The following is a 20,362-nucleotide window of genomic DNA, read 5'->3' as shown; positions in this document are numbered from 1 at the left end:
ATTCTTTTGTTGTTTAGTAAGAGAGTTATTTTTCATAAAAATGTTACTTCTGTTAACCTATAAGGGGTATATTATTGCTATTTTTAAATTAACCAGTAAAGTTTTTCTTTAATTTTTCAGGTTTTTTTTGGGGGGGCCACACCCTGCGGCATGTGGGATCTCAGTCCCCTGACCAGGGATCAAACCCGCGCCCCCTGCAATGGAAGTCCCTAATTTTTCTGTTTTAATTTCTAATATGGTAACTATCCATAAATATAACCTTTTAAGTAAAAGCACTGTTGAGATCCTCAATTTTCATGTATGTTGTATCCATGCCCCTCCCCGTAGTTTTAAATTATTTAGAATATTTCCCATAAAAAAATGTAGATTTTTTATTGAATCATCAATTTCTGCCTTTTAACTGACAACTTGATTATTTCGACTTGTCCACCGCTTTTTCTGCACTTTCTACATCCTTTCTATTTGGTAAAGTCTCACCCCTTTATGAAGACAGAACTTTACCAGGGCCCCATGCTCCCGGCCTCCCCTCCACCCAATCCTCATCAGGTTTTATGGATATACTTCCTCTATTTTTCTTTTCTTTGGTCATGGCTAATTTTTTTTAAGACAACAACTTTACTTTGGTATTCAATCATTCTTTACATGTCTTGCACATGTACATTACACATACCTAGCAGCATCTGCTAGATTTCTCTACTCATTTGAGTTTTTCCTCAAGAAATGTTTCCCATGTGGGACTTTCTATGTTTGAGAATATTTTAATCATGCTCTTGTACTTGAATGACAGTTGGCTGGATATAAATTCAAGGTTCAAAGTTACTTTCTGTCAATACTCTATTACTCAAAATACATTACTCTATCACTCAAAATATATTACTCTATCGTCCTCCTACAGTCTATGTTGTCACTGAAAAGTGTGATGTCAATTTCAGCTTCCCTCCCCCGCCCCGCCCCCCCGCAGCACTGTGCAGCATGTGTGAGATCTTAGGGATCAAACCTGTGCCCCCTGCAGTGGAAGCTCAGAGTCTTAACCACTGGACCACCAGGGAAGTCCCTCATTCCTTTTTAAAGCTGAATAATATTCCACGGTACGTATACAGTTGGCCCTCCATACGGCAGGTTCCGTATCCTTGGATTCTGGTATCTGCAGCAGGTTCTGGAACCAATCCCCCACAGACCCCGAGGGACAACTGCGGGCCATTTTGTTTACTGACTCATCTATTGATGAGCACTGGGTTGTTTCCCCCTGTTGGCTACTGTGAATAATGCTGCTGTGAACAGTGGTTTACAAGTATCTGAGTCCCTGCTCTCCATTCTTTTGGGTACATACTTAGGAGTAGAATACTGTAATTCCATGTTTAACTTTTTGAGAAACCGCCAAACAGTTTTCTGTAGTACCTGCACCATTTTACATTCCCACCAGCAATGTACAGGGTTCCACTTTTTCCACATCCTCACCAACACTGGTTATTTTCTGGATTTTCTTTTTTTGTGTTGGTAATAGCCAATCTAATGGGTGTAAAAGGGTATCTCATGTGGTTTTGATTTGCATTTCCCTAATGCCTACTGATGTTAAGCATACTTTCATGTACTTACTGGCCATTTGCGTATCTTCTTTGGAGAAATATTTATTCAAGTCCTTTTCCTATTTTTGATTTGACTTGCTTTTTTGTTGTCGAGTTGTAGAAGTTCTTTATATATTCTCTATATTAATCCATTATCAGATACACAATTTGCAAATATTTTCTCCCATTCTGTGGGTTGTCTTTTTACTCTCTTGATAGTGAGTGTCCTTTAATGCACAAAAATTTTTAATTTTGATGAAGTCCAACTTATTTATTTTTTCTTGTGCTGCCTACATTTTATTGTCATATCCAAAAAAACATTGCCAGATCTAATGTCATGAAGATCTTCCCCTATGTTTTCTTCTAAGAGTTTCATAGTTTTAGCTCTCACACTTAAAATTTTGTCATTCTGATTCTACACCCACTCTGATGTGTCCATGTCTTCCTCACAACCAAGCAATTAACTCAGTTCTCCAACGAGACTGACTGCGTGTCAGACAAACTCAATTCTCACCCTATCTCCCTGGAGAGAGCATCAGACTCCACCAGTTAAGAGCTCAGTCCCACAAGACTGCTCCCACTTCCGATGCCAATTGCAGGTCCAGATTGCTACTGGCTACCGGCTTCTCATGACCCCCTCCCTGGCTTCAATTAACTTGCTAGAACAGTTCACAGAACTCAGGAAATCAGTTTACTCACTAGATTAACAGTTTATTACAAAGGATTATCAGCAGATACAAATTATCAGCCAGATGAGGAGATACACAGGGTGAGGTCCCAAACACAAGAGCTTCTGTCCCAGTGGAGTTTGGGACCCAGCACGTGGAAGTGTTCTGGTTCACCAACCCAGAAGTTCTCCAAACCTGTCCTTCTGGATCTTTATGGAGGCCTCATTAAATAGGCATGACTGATTAAATCACTGGCCACTGGGGACTGAACTCAATCTCTGGCCCCTCTTCCCTCCCAGCTGGGGTGGGGCCGGGGGTGGCAGCTTCCAACCTCCTAATCACATGGTGAGTCCCCCCAGTCAACCAACCCCTATCAGTGGGCTTCGTTAACATAACAAAAACACTTTTAGGGCTCTCCTGACTTAGAAAATTCTAAGGGCTTTAGGAGCTCTGTGCCAGAAACAGGACAAGGATCAAATATATGTTTATTATAAATCACAACACCACAGTCGTCTTTGATCCATTTTGAGTTAATGTTTGTATATGGTGTAACATAACAATCCAACTTCATTCTTTTGCATGTGGATATTCAATTTTCCCAGCATCATTTGTTGAAAAGACTCTTCCCTCATTGAATGGTGTTAGCACCTCTGCAGAAGATCATTTGACCATGTATTTGAAGGTTTATTTCTAGACTTGCCATTCTGTTCCATTGGTCTGCATGTTTGTTTGTATGCTAGAACCACACTGTTTTGATTACTATAGCTTGGTAATAAGTTTTCAAATCAGGACATGCAAACTCAACCTTTTCCTGCTTTTTCAAGACTGTTCTGACTATTTGGAGTCCCATGAGATTCCATATGAATTTTAGGATGGTCTGTCCTATGCTATGTGTGCAAAAAATGTTCTTGGAATTTTGATATGGAGTGCACTGAATCTACAGATCACTTTGGGTAGTACTGTCCTCTTAACAATATTAATCTTTCAATCCATGAACATGGGCTATCTTTTCTTTAGATATTCTTTCATTTCAGTAACGTTTTGTAGTTTTCAGTGTACATGTTTTTTGCCTCCTTGGTTAAACTTATTCCTAAGTATTTTATTCTCCTTGATGCTACAGTAAAGGAATTATTGTCTTAATTTCATTTTTGGATTGCTCACTACTAGTGTATAGATATGCACTTGATTCTTGTTGGTTGATCTTGTATCCTGCAATGTTTCTGAATTCTTTTATTAGCTCTAATAGTTTTACTGTGGAATCTTTAGGGTTTCCTACTTATAAGATCAAGTCATCTTGAACAGAAGTAATTTTACTTCTTCCCTTAGAATTTGAATGCCTATCAGTTCTTTTTTCTGCCTAACTGCTCTGGCTAGAACTTCCAATACTATGTTGAATAAAAGTGCTGAAAGCAGGCATCCTTGTCTTGCTCCTAATCTTAGGGGAATAGAGACTTAACTTCCATTTCTTAACTTTTCTCTTATGCTTCCTATTTTGTACTTTCTTTCCTCCTATGAAAAGAGTTCCTAAATATGATCTTCCCACTCACTAATTTGTCCTTTACTTTAAATTTGTCTCCTTATTTTGCTATATTCATTAGGATGAATAAGCTTCTCTGGATTATGTGTAACAACAGAAAGAGCTCAACCCTAGTCTGTATCAGCTCCATTTACCTCTGAGAAATTACTGGGGGTGTAGATGAGTCCTAGAGGAGAGGCCCAAGAATCAGAAAACCATAGTCAATCACTTCCCATTCAACAAAACAACTTTTCAGGTCTGTGATTCACTCCCATTCCAAAGGGAAAGGGAAAGGAATACTAGATACATTCCTTTCATTATAATGTATCACTCCCTGAGAGTTTGATGGAAGAGGGGTAGGGAATTTAGGTAAAGAAATTTTAAGGGACTTCCCTGGCGATCCAGTGGATAAGACTTTGCCTTCCAATGCAGGGGGTGCAGGTTTGATCCCTGGTCAGGGAGCTAAGATCCTACATGCCTCAGGGCCGAGGCAAATTCGTAACAAATTCAATAAAGACCTAAAAAAAAAAAAAAAAAAAAAAAGGTCCACATCAAAAAAAAGCGCTTCCCTGGTGGTACAGTGCTTGAGAATCTGCCTGCCAATGCAGGGGACTCGGGTTTGATAACTGGCCTGGGAAGATCCCACATGCTCTCATCCTCATCTTTATTCTGCCAAAGCATCATCTGCCAGCTTCTTGAAACATGGGAGCTGTGTTTTGAGAAAAGAGAGAATGGGCTTCTGCCAGCTGGGTAGCTGCCTCCTCAGAATAAAAGTCTTTTCAAGGGTATGTATTGACTCCTTAATAGAGGCTAATTATAGGCCAACCGATAGTGAACACAAGGTATTTGCAGGTTCCTGATGTTAATAATGCTCAATCTAACAGAAATCTGACATCTCAAAATGAGAATCTCCCAAAACATCTTTATTTGAAATGCAGGGATAGCATGAATATTTTAAAAACTTTCATCTGGAGTCCAGTCAGCATGAAAAAGAACTATACTGTTTCATGAAAATAAGTCTCAGACAAGAAGTAAATAAGTTAACTGCAGTATGTTGATCTCATAAAAATTTCAGATTCTAACCCAGAAATAAAATGCATCACTGACGAACTGCAAAATGTGGTCTTGATAATATTATTCTGGGTTGGTGAACACCTGACTCAATCATAATTTTTAAAAATACCAATCTGTTACTATCAACCCTGGAAATGGTTCCTAAATCAGTTGGCTCTATCCCATTACGTTTCTTTTTTCTTGTTTTTAATATTGTCTCTATGGACTTCCCTGGTGATGCAGTGGTTAAGAATCCACCTGCCAATGCAGGGGACATGGGTTCAACCCCTGATCCCGGAAGAGCCCACATGCCGTAGAGCAACTAAGCCCGTGTGCCACAACTACTGAGCCTGCACCCTAGAGCCTGTGAGCCACAACTACTGAGCCCGCACGCCACAACTACTGAAGCCCGCGTGCCTAGAACCCATGCTTCGCTACGAGAGAAGCCACCGCAATGAGAAGCCCACACGCAGCATTGAAGACCTGATGCAGCCAAAAATAAATTAATTTAAAAAACATATTGTCTCTAAAAAAATTTTTTATTGAAGTATAGTTGATGTACAATATTATATGTTACAGGTATACAATACAGTGATTCACAATTTTTAAAGGTTATACTCTATACTTATTATAAAATGTTGGCTGTATTCCCTGTGCTGTACAATATATCCTTGTAGCTTATTCATTTTATACAGTCACTTGTACCTCTTAATCCCCTCCCCCTAACTTGCCCCTCTCTTTTTCCCTCTCCCCACTGGTAACCACTAGTTTGTTCTTTATATCTGTGAGTCTGCTTCTTTTTTGTTGTATTCACTAATTTGTTTTATTTTTTAGATTCCACATATAAGTGATTATCATACAGTATTTGTCTGTTTCTGACTTATTTCCCTTAGCATAACACCCTTCAAGTCCATGTGTGTTGTTGCAAAAGGCAAAATTTCATCCTCTTTAGGGCTGAGTGGTATTCCATTGTATATATGTACCACAACCTCTTTATCCATTCATCTGTTGATGGACACTTGGGTTGCTTCCATGTCTTGGCTATTGTAAATTGTGCTGCTATGAACACTGGGGTGCATGTGTCTTTTTGAATTAGTGTTTTTGTTTTTTTTCCCATTCCATACTCTCTTAAGGGTTTTTCATTTCATTACGTACTTAATAATTCACAGGAAATAACATTTTTGACATAATATACCATTCAATTCTATTCAACAATTACTGGACAGACACCTGTTACGCATTAGCTGCTAGAGGTACACAGATGAATATGTGCATACTTCTTGTCCTCAAGCAATCACAAGGTTCTTACTAAGAATAAAATCATACATAACTAGTTTAAACACAATAAATATGAGTGCTATCCTTGCAGTATCGACAAAATGCTAAGGAAATGAGGGTGAGTTAAGTCTGCTTAAAACTAGTAAAGGCTTCAGAGGAATTTATATCTGAAATTGGGCCTGGAAGGGCTGATACAACTCTGCCACCTTAGGTAAAAACAAAATGAAGAAAGATATGAAGTCTTGACAGTCTATGGTGGGGCTGAGGACAGAGACAGACTCGAGGCAGGAAAGAGTTAGAAGACAAAGTGGCAGAAGCTGCCAATGTGATTATTCCTAAAACTGCAAAACAGAATGTCACTCTCATCCTTAAAAAATTATTCCTCTTCCTCTACAGATTAAAGTGCGAATTCCAGGGTATAAACAGTCTTTCCTACTGTTCCTTGCTCACTCTTACAGCCTTATCTCCTGTCACTCCAGCATTTTCACCTGCTTACAATTTCCCTAGTAAGTCATACCTCTGAGCCTTAGCAGAATGCAGTTCTTTCTGCTCAGAACGTCTTTAGATCTCCAATGAACTCTGACTTCAAGAATGAGTACATCTATGTTACCTTCCAAAAAGCCAGACCCTGAATCCTCCTTCCTGTGCTACTTTGTACCTATAATTCCAGTTAGTATAAACCCTAAGCATAGGCACAGAGTTGTAAAATAGTCTACCATGTCTGGGCAAAGAGTAACAAGGTCCAGTGTGGTCACAGTGTGTAGAATAGGGATGTGAAATCCCTGATCCAAGGGTCAACATCCTATTCATTTTCATACACCCTCTCATCTTGCAGCTACTGAATACGAACCAAGCAGAAAACAAAAAATGAAACAAAGATCCACACAGCTCTGGCAAACTACAGTTTCATTTTTCAGTTAAATCTAGACTAGTACTTGCTATTTATATTCTTTTCTTTCCTAACAAATTCCTCTAGGTCACCACCTCATTCAGACACAGTCCTCACTTCATAACCTCTTTTGCGGAAAATTAAGACCATCAAGAGAGCATCTTCCCATTAGTCTTCTATCTTTCTCAGCATAAGATGGTATTCCTCCTAGAACGTTCCTATCATTTCTGCCTGTGTATGTAAAACCATTTCGACAAACTCAGATCTCCCCTATCCAGCCATGCTCTAGCTGCCGTGCTATTTTCTTTCTTCCTTGCCAAATCTCGCGTTGTCAATCCCCCGTTTTCCCTTCATGCACTCCCTCAGACAACTAAACAATATTTATTAAGCACCCACTGGGTACAAGGGACTATAAGAGACCCAAAAAATATAAGACTGTCCCTAATAATTCCTTTAAACCTTCTGAAATATGGCTCCCAAACACATCCCACTGAAGCTCTTTTCCCCACCTCATCCCTTTACCCCTTCTCCGCATGACAGCCGACTACCCTCTCCTGACCTTCCACACAATCAACATTACCCTCTACACCAGAGCGAGAATTATATTTTACTCATTTCTAATCTACATTCTCCACCCCTATATCCATGTACAAAGCATTTCTTCCACTGCAAACTCACAGCCACAATTATTGTGCAGCCCCATCATCTTGTGCCTTTATTACTGTAGTCTCTTACTTTTTTTCCCTGTAATGAATCAAGCATATCACCTTTAAATCAAAGCTATATGTCATTTTTATCATGTTTCCTAACGACTAAAAAAACTTTAAGTGGAATAAAACACAAGTATACAAAAATCCATGCATTCTTAAACAGCTCTGAGATATAAATCACACACCACACCACTCACCCATTAAAAGTATATAATTCAAAGGTGTATTCACAGATATATACAACCATCCCCACAATTAATTTTAGAAAATCTTCATCGCCTAAAGAAGAAACCTCACATCCTTCAGCTACTGGCCCCAACCACCCTTCACACCATCCCCTCGGTCCCCACCCATCTGCCCTAAGCAACCCCCAAGGTCCTTTTTTTTTCCCCTTCGGATTTCTGTATTCTGGACTTTCATGCAAACGGAATCACATAATATATGGTCTTTTGTGACTGGCTTCTTTCACCTAGCATAATGTTTTCAAAGTTCATCCATGTAGCATGTATCAGTGCCATTTCCTTTACAGTCAAGTACTGATAGTATTCCATTATACAGATATAACACATTTTGTTTATCCATTCATCTGCTGACACTTACCTGTCTGGGCTGCTTCTACCTTCTGGCTATTCAGAATGATGCTGCTATGGACACCTGTGTACAAGTTTTTGTGTAAACGTGTTTCCAATTCTCTTCAGCATACACCTAGAAGTGGAACTGCCAGATCACATGGTAACTATGTTCAATCATTTGAGGAACTGCCAGACTGTTCTCCAGAGCAGCAGCTGGACCACCTGAACACTCCTGCTAAAACGTGTAAGAGTTCAGATTTCTCCACATGCTCACCGACACTTGGTATTACCTGGCATTTTTATTTTAGCCTTCCTAGTTGGTGTGAAGTAGTATCTCATGTTTTTTATTTGCATTTCTCTGACAACTAATGATGTCAAGCATTTCATCTGCTTCTTGGTCATTTGCATATCCTACTTGGAGGAATGTCTATTCAGATCCTTTGCCCGTTTTTTTTTTTTTTGCACTACGCGGGCCTCTCACTGTTGTGGCCTCTCCCGTTGCGGAGCACCGACTCTGGACGCGCAGACTCAGCGGCCATGGCTCACGGGCCCAGCCGCTCCGCTGCATCTTCCTGGACCGGGGCACGAACCCGTGTCCCCTGCATCGGCAGGCGGACTCTCAACCACTGCGCCACCAGGGAAGCCCCTTTGCCCATTTTTAAATTGGGTTATTTGTCTTTTTATTATTGGGTTCTAACAATTTTTCACATGTTCTAGTTACTTATCAGATATATAATTTTCAAATACTTCCTCTCATTCTGTGAGAGTCTTTTCACTCTCTTGATGGTGTCCTTTGAGGCACAAAGGTTATAATTTTGATTAAGTCCAATTTATTTATTCTTTTGTTGTTCATGTTTTTGGTGTCATATCCAAGAAACTGGTATCAAATCCAAGGTCATGAAGATTTACCCCTGCATTTTCTTCTAAGAGTATTATAGTCTTATGTTTAGGACTTTGATCCATTTTGAGTTAATTTTTGTATATTTAGGAGTTAAAGGTCCAACTTCATTCTTTTGCATGTGGCTACTCAGTTCTAGCACCACTTGTTGAAAAGACCATTCTTTCCCTCATCGAATGGCTCTGGCACCCTGTCAAAAATCAACTGACCGTAGATGTGTGGGTTTATTTCTGGGTTCTCTATTCCGTTCCATTGGTCCTTGCGCCAGCAAAGCACACCATCTAGATTACTACTGCTTTACGGTTAAGTCTTAAAACTGGGAAATGTGAGTCCTACGACTTTGTTCTTTTTCAAATATTGTTTTGGCTATTCTGGGTCCCTTGCAATTCCACATGAATTTGAAAATCAGCTTGTCAATTTCCACAAATAAATCAGCTGACATTCTGGTGGGGATTATGTTGAATCTGTAAATCAGTTTTGGGTATACTGCCATCTCAACAATGTTAAGTCTTACAATTCGTGAACACAGGATGTTTTTTCTGTTATTTTAAGATACAATGGTCTATATAATTTAAAGATTTCAGCATCTGTATCAGCAAAGTAGATATATAAAAATTATTATCTAATGGTTAATCAAATATTTCCCATTAATTTAAAACTTAGGAGACACAGAGTTTTACAAGACAGGCTATTTACTAAACAATACTAAGCTCATAAATCGAAGGAGTTACTATGGCATTTCCAAAGAGAAAGTTTAAAAACCAGATAATTAGAAATTTCTACCTGATGCCTTGCTTTTATCCTTTACTGAAAGGCACTCTCACTACGTTAATTCCTTAAAAAAAAGGAAGTAGAAGGTATTTAAATTCCCCCCCCCAATCTTGAGAGGAAAGGAGAACGGAAGAAAGAAAATGACCATTACTACTAAGTGTATATTAATTTGAAGTATATAGATCTAGATTTCTCTACTTAACTACAGATAATCCCTTGCATATTGCCTGGACCATCATCTGAGTTCCAGGCTGCTTGCCACGATCAATACTGATGCTAAGCCCAATGGGAAATAAGTATGTGCTTCATTCAATTTCTAACGTCAACTCTAAATCTTCTTTCAGAGTCATACTAGACTGGCTGAGAAGCTAAATCAAAAAAAGGGAAAACCTGGGGCTTCCCTGGTGGCGCAGTGGCTGAGAGCCCGCCTGCCGATGCAGGGGACACGGGTTCGTGCCCCGGTCCGGGAAGATCCCACATGCCGCGGAGCGGCGGGGCCCGTGAGCCATGGCCGCTGAGCCTGTGCGTCCGGAGCCTGTGCTCTGCAACAGGAGAGGCCACAACAGTGAGAGGCCCTCGTACCGCAAAAAAAAAAAAAAGGGAAAACCTGTACTTCCCTGGTGGCGCGGTGGTTAAGAATCTGCCTGCCAGTGCAGCGGACACAGGTTCGAGCCCTGGTCCGGGAAGATCCCACATGCCGCGGAGCAACTAAGGCCGTGCACCACAACTACTGAGCCTGCGCTTTAGAGCCCGTGAGCCACAACTACTGAGCCCACGTGCCTAGAGCCTGTGCTCTGCAACAAGAGAAGCCACCACAATGAGAAGCCCGTGCACTGCAACAAAGAGTAGCCCTCACTTGCTGCAACTAGAGAAAGCCCATGTGCGGCAACAAAGACCCAATGCAGCCAAAAATAAATAAATAAGTTTGTATTAAAAAATTAAAGAAAGAGAGAAAAACTTTTCTTCCCAGAAATTACTATTCTTCTGGCCATTTTCTTTAGTAAGGCAGTTTAGCTGGGAGGGCAATGCCCATTTTATATCCACGCAAGCATCCAGAGTTAGCTTATTAACTCGAGGATTTCCCCTGCGGAGCTGAAAAGGCGACTGCTCTGGCTGCACAGAGACAAATGTAAAACTCCTGGCTTTTCCACTGCAGCCGTGTGCGTGCAAGGCGGGCTAACGTTTCTGGCCTGATGGAGTATCACACATGCCCTCACTGAGCACACCAAGCAAGGGGAAGCATTCTAAACCAGTCACTAGCCATTTATTCTACTTTCCTGGTGTCAGCTTCTCCATCAACACCCTCGAGACTTCATACTTCCAACATTAGGTAATAAGAAACTTCCTTCTACTCTCCTACACAGCAATCTCAAGCTTTTCACCACATACCTAAGCGTATTTCAGTGGAACGGTACACAGAACTCTTGAGATACTTATCAAATAAATGAATATGAAAACTACCCTCACAAAGGAGCACATATTGGAACATCAAACCCTCAAGAAGCCCTTACAGGAAGAAAATTTAAATGCATTAAAGTCTTTCAAAATCAAAAACCCTGAATATGCCCAGTCTAATGTACAAATATAATAAATACTCAAAAAGATGACCTCAAAACACTTCAAGATATCCTGTGTCTTCATTTTATCATATTCCATTATTTTAAAAACGTAAAATGTACATACCTAGTACATTTTAAACTATTCAGTTAATCAGAATATTCATTTAAACAAACTACCCAGTCCCTTCATCTCTCTGCGAGTCTAAGGCCGTCCACGGCTCGTCCGACCATGCACCACTGCAGCACCCAGGCTACCGCTTCGCGCTATGGGTTCTTTAATTGCATTTTGGGTGAATGAGTGTGCACTAAAAAGAGTCTGTAGGGAGGGAAGACACTGTGGAACATTCAATGACACCTCAAATTGCACATTTTACAGCTTAGTCACGTAAACCTTTTAATACAGGGCAAAGACATGAGAAAGAGATTTGGTATTAGCAAATAGCTCAGAAAGAAGCTCCACAGCCCCCATAGAGCTACCTCCCCTCCCCTCAAAAAAAGAGACCTGCAAGGAATAAGTTAACTCCTTTCAGATATATTGGATTGTTTCACACTGTGAGTTGTGATTATTCATAACTGCAAAAAAAATCTCCCCAAAATGTGAATATAATTACAACATCCAATCTTGAAATAAAGATTACAGTGTATGGAAAACCTACCCTGCAAACTACTTTGGGAACAAAGAGATGGGCAGCCAGAGCTGAGGGGTATGAACAAAGTCCTTTTCCTCACTTCATTCCATTAAAACGTCTATAAGCACACCGAAGTGGGCAAGAAGTATTTGTTTTGAGGAAAATGAGGAGTGTTTTGAAAACTACAAAAAAATACAGAGAACTAAGCATCTTACAGTATCCACGTAAGTATCATTATCGTCGCCAAAGATTCTCACTGCTTTAATAACTGCTCAACAAGGATTGTGAGAAAGCCCCGGGAAGTACACGGCATACTGCCACCATGGAGAACACACAAATACACACACAGACGACTCACACCAGCAACTGCCCTAACATCTGAAAGTTCCAGTTAAATGCCACTAATTCCAGAAGTCCCAGCGCTCCAGCTATCGAAGGCCACCTGATCCATGCACCTGTGCGGCAGGCATGGATCCCACCTGCCCAAGTGACCTGATCCCCCGCCCCTCCCCACAGCTCCAGAGAAGCACATGACCTCAGCACGAACGTGCAAGTCAGCAAACTGTACCGGCAAGTCCACGCTGACGTCGGTCCCGTCCAGGAGGGACACTCGGCAGGTGATGACGGCCCTCGCGTCCCCGGCCGCAGGGATGTGTGTGGCTGCACGCTGGGCCTCGCGGAGCCGGTCCCTCTCGGCCTGTCTGCGCATCGACCGGCGGCCGAGCGTTCTGCGGAAGAAGCTCAGCATTTTGTCACTGCAAAAGACAGGAAAAGATGTCAGAGGTCTCCCGCAATTGGCTGTCAGACAAACGGTGTAATTTAGTAAAGTTCTGTGGATACTAGGAGATGCGTTATTAAAAGAGCATCTGGTCAAGTAAATTTGAAAAAAATATTATTAATACTGGCTACTTCAGTTGAGTTTTTAAAGACCTTAACCTAAAATAGGGCTACGGCTCACAGCACTTCTAAACTTTCTGGACTTTTTTGTAAGGAGCTAATCTGGTAAGAGAAGGGCAAACATTTATGAAGTTCAACAGGTCTTCTGGGCCAGTAATTTATATGTACAACAGCCAAATACCCCTACAAACATTAGGAGACGATGCCATACACTAAGGTGCCCTTTGATAATAACAACCATCCTAAGAAGTTCCATTTCTTCTCTGACCAGATTAGCTATTATTAAGTAGCAATTTAAAATCTGTAATAAAATATTTGAGAAAAACTTATATTTGAATTATATTTGAAATAGATGATTATTTTCGTATTTTTACTATGAAATTTCTATAAATTTAATAGTAATTTATAAATTACTATAAAATTTCAGATAGCTTTTCAGTTTACAAAGCCCTCATACGTAATGTGTGGCCCCAGTCTCCTTCTCCCCAGGTTTCTTTTCGGGCATTGCTCCCTTTGCACCTTGCTGGCCAGTCTCATTTCAGTGGCCTGTCAAAGGTCGCACTTGTCACCACAGACTTCTAACGCCCTATGTCAGAGAACCCCTCCTAACTCCTGTTAACTTAACTCCCCCAACCCTCCCCTGAGGAATATTCTGACATCTAAAGAGTCAGTCACTCCCATCATCACACTTTCACTGAACCTTGAAAATGTTTTTCTGCCTCAATAATCAGATTTTAATTATTCATTTACATGTCCATCTTCTTTACTGTAAGCTCCTTTTTTTTAAATTTTTTAAAAATTTACTTATTCATTTATTTATTTTTATTATTTATTTATTTACTTAGCTGTGCTGGGTCTTAGCTGCAGCATGCACACAGGGATCCAGTTCCCCAACCAGGGATCAAACCCAAGCCCCCTGCGTTGGGAGCGTGGGGCCTTATTCACTGGACCACCAGGGAGGTCCCTACTGTAAGCTCCTTGAGGACACAATTCCTACTTTGAACAGGTAGCCACCCAGCACATTTCATCATCAGGTACAACAAACGTTCAGTAAATAATCTTACTGGGTACTCAGAAAAACTCCCCAAATAATATTGTCTTATTTTGATAAGCAAACTAAGGGTCACAGAAATTAAACCACGGACCAAGTCCATTATTTAGTAAATACTGAAGACAGGGGCTCAAACTCTGATTTTCTGACTCCAAATCTCGGTCTTTCTACTACATCATAGGACTATTCATGCAAAACTCACATTATACAGATAAGAAAGAAATGATCAAAGATCACAGCTAAAAAGATGCTGAATGAAGATACAAACATAAATCACACATGATGAATTTGTTTCTTAAAACTTAATTCAGCATATTCAAGAAATAAATTGCAAAGGGGTAAAAAAAAAAAAGAGTGGCAAAGGAAATTGCAGATTCAAAGAGACTTGAAACATATCAAAAAATCACCATGTGTGGGCCTACTTTTAGATCCTAATTCAACTAAAAATTCTTTTAGGTTGTCAGATGTTATCATTGAGGGAAGCTAGGTGAAAAGTATATGGGAACTCTGTACTACTGTAACTTCAGCATAAATCTAAAATTATTTCAAACTAAAATATTTTCTCCAGTCACGCATTTGTTATTATACATGTAATTTATAAGAAGTCTAGCATAACCAGCTGATGCTGTAAACTAGATAGATGCATTTGTAAACATGATAAAAATAAAAGCTAAAGTGTTAAAATAAATAACATATTTTAAAAAAATTCAGTAGCTATCAATTGAGAATTACAGCCTCATTTTACAAGTACACATGCTCCTATGTAATCAGATAAACTGGCAAAACCATGACAGCTGTCATCGGAACTTCCTAAGGACACAACTATACACACACATATCTGAACACTAACTGGATTGTTTATGATAATCAAGGAAGTACTGCCAACTTTCTTTTGGATAAAACAGTGGTTTTAAAGATACGTTTTAAAAAGAAAGTCTTTATCTTTTAAAAATACATCCTGAAAAATTTATAGAAGAATGATGTGATGTCTAGTATTCGCCTCAAAATAATACAAGGAAGGCAGTTAAGCGGGAAGAGAGAGGACACAAATTGGCCAGATAACTTAACTGGCTAACAACTGTTGAGGCTGATGGGTACATGAAGGCTAATTATATTCTTCTGACTACTTCTGTATACGCTGAATTTTTCCATAACAAAAAAGTTTTCTCTAAGGAAAAGAAAGTTCAAAGGAAATACAACTTTATGGTTCCTAGGAAGTACATGAATTATAAAACAAGTTTTCTTTCACCACACCCTACACCTTAAAAATAGACTCACTGGACTTCCCTGGTGGCGCAGTGGTTAAGAATCCGCCTGCCAACGCAGGGGACACAGGTTCGAGCCCTGGGGAGCAACTAAGCCCGTGCGCCACAACTACTGAGCCTGCTCTCTAGAGCCCACGAGCCACAACTACTGAGCCCATGTGCCACAACTACTGAAGCCCGCGCGCCTCGAGCCCGTGCTCCACAACAAAAGAAGCCACCACAATGAGAAGCCCGCGCACCGCAAGGAGGAGTAGCCCCGCTCACCGCAACCAGAGAAAGCCTGCGCGCAGCAACAAAGACCCAACGTAGCCAAAAATTAATTAATTAAAAAAAATAGACTCACCATACAAGCAGAATTAACCTGCTAAGGAAAAACACAACTTCCTTCTTATTTATAATTTTAATAACTATGTACTTTGAACTATGAAACTCCATGCCACAAATAACAGGTTCTTTTATAAAAGAATATGAAAGCACTTACATGAAAACAAATTTCAGATGGACTAAAGAAGTAAAAGAAATGAGTACTAGAAAACAACAAATATTAGGGTGAAATTCCGCAAAAAAATTCTTGAAGGATTAATAGGCAGTTTAATAAAGAACTATCACAAATTGTGAAGATAAACAACCCAGAAGAGAAAGAATAGACAAGATATGAAGAAACAAGGTCTCAAAGATGACATGCAATAAAAATATTCATTACAGGGCTTCCCTGGTGGCGCAGTGGTTGAGAGTCCGCCTGCCAATGCAGGGGACACGGGTTCGTGCCCCAGTCCGGGAAGATCCCACATGCTGCGGAGCGGCTGGGCCCATGAGCCATGGCCGCTGAGCCTGCGCGTTCGGAGCCTGCGCTCCGCAACGGGAGAGGCCACAACAGTGAGAGGCCCACGTACCGCAAGAAAAAAAAAAAATTATTCATCACAAAGATGTTCAACCTCACCAGTAACCAAGCAAATCCAAATTAAAAAACTAGGATACTGTCTATCATTTAAAAGACCCTAGATACCCAGTGCTGCAAAGGGTATGTGAACAACAACCACTCTCACACCACGTCCCCTGGAGGAAGAAGTCAGCACATGAGAAGTGTTAATGTGCGCACCCTTTCACCCAGCAGTCCTATGTCTAGTAGCACAGCCTAAAGGAATGTCCCATATGTGCTCCAAGTTACAGAAACAAGAATTTTCAGGGCATGATTAAGACAGTTTTAAATACCCCTATCAACATGCAAGTAGTTAAATGATGGTTCATACAATGGCATATGACAGTTGTTTTTAAAGTACAGTTGACAAAGACACTGACAAAATCTACAAGTGAAAAATGAAATCAGAAAAAGGAGCATAGTTTACTCCACACTGGGGTGGGGTGCACACATATACATATTCCTACACCTTGTCCACACACAAAAGCACGAGAAGGACATGTACACTTAAGCAAGGTTATCTCTGGAGAGGGTCCTGTGGAGGTTCTCAGTTCTCGCATAATACCAACATACGAACACGTCCGAAGTTTAATAAATGTATTGCCGACCCGTTCTCCCACGTCCACCCTCCCCAGCCCCCTCCTTCGAGCCGCAACAGCGGATTCTGAGCGGCCACCCCGCCAACCCCTGTGAAGGACCCAGCGTTACCGGCCTCGCTCCCCGCCGCCGGGACCCTCGGGCGCCCACCCCCGCGCTCACCCCGCTCGGGTCAGGCTTCCACTCAGCCCGAGAGCCAGCAAGTGCAGCCTTTCCCCCAGCTGTTCCGGCTTTCTGGGTGCCCTCTCCACGCCAGCTCCCCGACCCTCTCCTACTTCGCACAGCCACCTTCAGACGGCTGCTTGGAAGTGTCTCTTCCTCAGAAAAGCATCCCGTGCCGCCTGAGTTGGGTCTCCTTGCAGCAGCCCTAGTCCGCTCTTTATAACACTCGAGGGACCTGCAATTAAATGCCACGCCGTCTGTCCATTTTACTAGGTGTTTCCCCCACTAAGCCACACACAAGGACAGGGACCCAGTCCGACTCGCTCCCCACGGCGGCCCAGCCAGCACGGCAATACGCGCATCAGGCGCTGTGTAAAGAGCTTGTCCGAAATAATACAACGGGATTTCGGGGTGGTAGGGTTTTGCCTATTTCTTACACAGTAGTTTTGAATCCATCACGTCTAACTTCTCAGCTGTGAACTAACGCGGGCTTCCTTTACAACCGGAAACATCAAACTCAAGTTGTCCGTTTACCACCTAACTGAAGTTTTGGTTTTTTTAAATACACACCTAAAACTCAAAAGTCTGCCGTGATTCGTGTACATTCTGCTACGTGAGCGATGGCCACAGTCCAAGGTCGGCAACTGCTCCCCACCAAGGAAAGAGCGCCCGCTTGCAGCCGGTAAGGAGCGCTCCCGGGACGCTTCCCTACGCGCCGGCTCCCGCACCGGCTTTCTGGCTCAGCACAAACCCTAGTTGACCAGGGTCAGGCTTACTCACCACCACCAGGGGACTGACACCCTCCCTCCCAGTGATCCCAGCACAGAGAGCGTCTGCAAGGCAGGCCTTCAGCAGACGGAGCAAACAGGTCGTTTTCTAAAGAACGAGAAAACCCTGCCAACCAGCGCCTGTGAAACCATCCACTGTGTCAGTAGGACAGCAACGGAGCGACGGGAAGCCTTCCCCCAATTCTGGAAAAAACACGTAATATCCACTTAAAATGCTACCAAACGGTCTAAAAGACTCGGGTATCGTTGCCCTGACGGCAGAACCGTAAGGGCAGGTACCACCGAAGCCGACCCCCCCGGAGCCCGGCGTCCGGGCCGGCCGCGAGGTGGGGGGCGGGGGTCCCCGGAGCCCCCTTCCCCACCCCCACCCCCACCCCGGGACACCTGCCGGTCCGCCCCCGGAGCGCCTCAGCCCAGCGCGGTCGCGACCGGCCCGCGGTGCGTCCCCGTCCACCCGCAGGTGGTCACCCGGCCCGGCCTCCCTCCCTCCGCGCCCGGCCCCTCGGCCGCCGCCCGCCCGCCCCTCGCCCCGGGCGGCCCGAGGGTCCCGGGCGAGGCCGCAGCCCCGGCGCCGGCGAGGAGGGCGTGAGGAGCCGGGCGGGCGGCGCGCTTACCTGGCGGCGACCACCCACAGCCACGAGAGGGGAGAGAGACCCACGCGAAGCGCCAGGGGGCTGCTCCGGGGAGACGCCGAGAAATGGCGGCCAGAGGCGCGCCCACCGCACTAATCCCCGCAGACCCCGGCCGCCGGCCCGCCCCTTAGAGCCCCTAAGCTCCGCCCCGAGGGCGGGGAACTCCGCTCTTAAATGGGCAACGACACCGCCCCGGAAGTTGCGGGGCGGGGAGCTGCTCGGGTTAAAGCGGCGATGCCGACCCGGCCGGAGCTCTGGCGGCTGGTTTAAAGCGGCTCTGCCGGAGCCCGGTACCCGGGAGTCCTTCAACAAGTTAATTCACGTGGCAAATATTTACTGCCCGGCTGTATTCTAGTGCGGACAGAGACGGTGAACAGATGCATGAAGAACGGTAAGGCAGCGGACGGGAAATAGGAGATTTCTATTTAACGGAGAACGTTGCATCCTTTCTCCTTACAGAGAATTCAGGTCAGTGCCCGCGATGGGCCAGGGTGTGTACTGGGCAGCGGAGATACGACGGATGAACAGGACACACGAAGAGACCTCATGCGCCTTCCGAGCTGACAGGAGAGACAGAAAGTAAGTGACATCAGTTAGTAAGATTCAGTACCACCAATTAGTATTCGTGGTTAGAGTTGGGCACTAGGGTTAGGCCCTGCTAAATGACAGAGAGAAAGCTAGAAGGGGGACAGGGACAGAGTGAGGACTGGTGGTCTTACACAGACCCGTAGGGAAGGAGGAAGGTCTGTCTCCTTGGAGTGAAGGGCCTGAAGGAGGTGAAGGCGCGCCCCTGCTGGGCCCGGCCTGCTCGATAGAGCGAGGTGCCTGGGGGCGGGGGCAGAGGGAAGGGCCGTGGGGGACCGAGACGACAAGTCAGAGAGGACAGGGCCGAGCTGAAGGGGCTTCGGGGCCCTGGGCAAAGCTCCGAGGGCTTCAGTGGAGGACCTGCTGGCTGAAAGCAGAAGGGCCCTTCCTAGGGTTTGGCGCTGCCCCTTTGAACCCGCACCACCCCAAGCCCTCTCCATCGTCTGGGGAGACACAGCTGGGGGCTGCGGTGCCACAGGAGCTGGGGTTGCCCAAAGGCCTTCACTCGTCCGTGTGGCATCTCAGCTGGGGTGGCTCTTAGCAGCAGCAGCTGAGTTCTCTTGGGCGTCTGGAGTAGGGCAGTTGAAGTGGCTGGAGCCCCTCAAAGAGTGAGAACTGAAGCTTCTAAGGCCTGTAAGGGCAACGCCCAGAAGTCATACGCTGTCACTTCTGTTGCGGGTTACTGATTAAAGCGAGTCAGAAGGCCAGACCCCTTTCAAAAGGGACGGAAACAAGATTCCACCTCTATTTTTTTTCTTTTAATAGTATTAGAGAAGTTTTCTTTCTCTACTTTTAAAAAATAGCTTTATTGAGATGTGATTCCCCCATTTAAAGTGTACACTTCAACGATTTTTGCGTATTTACAAAGTCGTGCAACCATCACTACAATCTTAATTATAGACACTTTCATCACTTTCTCGTGGGAGGAGCAGCACGGATGTACAGGGGTGAGAGGAACTGCGCGTGCTCATCTCTGAACTTTAGCTCCATAAAAAAGCAATGACTCGGCCATAAAAAAGAATGAAATCACGCCATTTGCAGCAACATGGATGCAACTAGAGATTCTCATACTACGTGAAGTAAGTCAGACAGAGACAGATACCATATGATACCACTTATATGTGGAATCTAAAATATGACACAAACGAACTTATCTACGAAGCAGAAACAGACTCACAGACTTGTGGTTGCCTAGGGGGAGGGGGGAGGGGGAAGCTTGGACTGGGAATTTGGGATTAGTAGAGGCAAACTATTATATACAGAACGGATAAACAACAAGGTCCTACTGCAGAGCACAGGGAACTATATTCAACATCCTGTGATAAACCATAATGGAAAAGAATATGAAAAAGAATATA

At 43.4% G+C, this 20,362-nt stretch overlaps 1 protein-coding gene across 4 annotated transcripts in view; it reads right to left on the bottom strand.

Moving 5' to 3' along the window:
• The window catches only part of EPB41L5 (erythrocyte membrane protein band 4.1 like 5), a 142,059-nt gene extending 123,521 nt beyond the window's left edge, over positions 1-18,538 (bottom strand). For 3 of the 4 annotated variants that reach the window (XM_029225234.1, XM_029225236.1, XM_029225237.1), the window contains exons 1-2: positions 18,402-18,538; positions 12,677-12,863 (exon numbers count right to left, since the gene is read on the bottom strand). In XM_029225234.1, the coding sequence (XP_029081067.1) occupies positions 12,677-12,856 (180 nt within the window). In that variant the 5' untranslated portion in view covers positions 12,857-12,863; positions 18,402-18,538. Of the gene's footprint in view, positions 1-12,676; positions 12,864-16,999; positions 17,082-18,401 lie in introns of those variants that run through there. The other variant, XM_029225235.1, reaches the window with a different exon arrangement.
• Positions 18,539-20,362: the final 1,824 nt, after the last annotated feature.

This window comes from Monodon monoceros, unplaced genomic scaffold, assembly GCF_005190385.1.
Source record: "Monodon monoceros isolate NGI ecotype Baffin Bay Population unplaced genomic scaffold, NGI_Narwhal_1 Super_Scaffold_16, whole genome shotgun sequence".
Classification (NCBI taxonomy): domain Eukaryota; kingdom Metazoa; phylum Chordata; class Mammalia; order Artiodactyla; family Monodontidae; genus Monodon; species Monodon monoceros.
The sequence above is the reverse complement of the archived record's forward strand: the minus strand, read 5'-3'. Positions and strand labels throughout refer to the sequence as shown.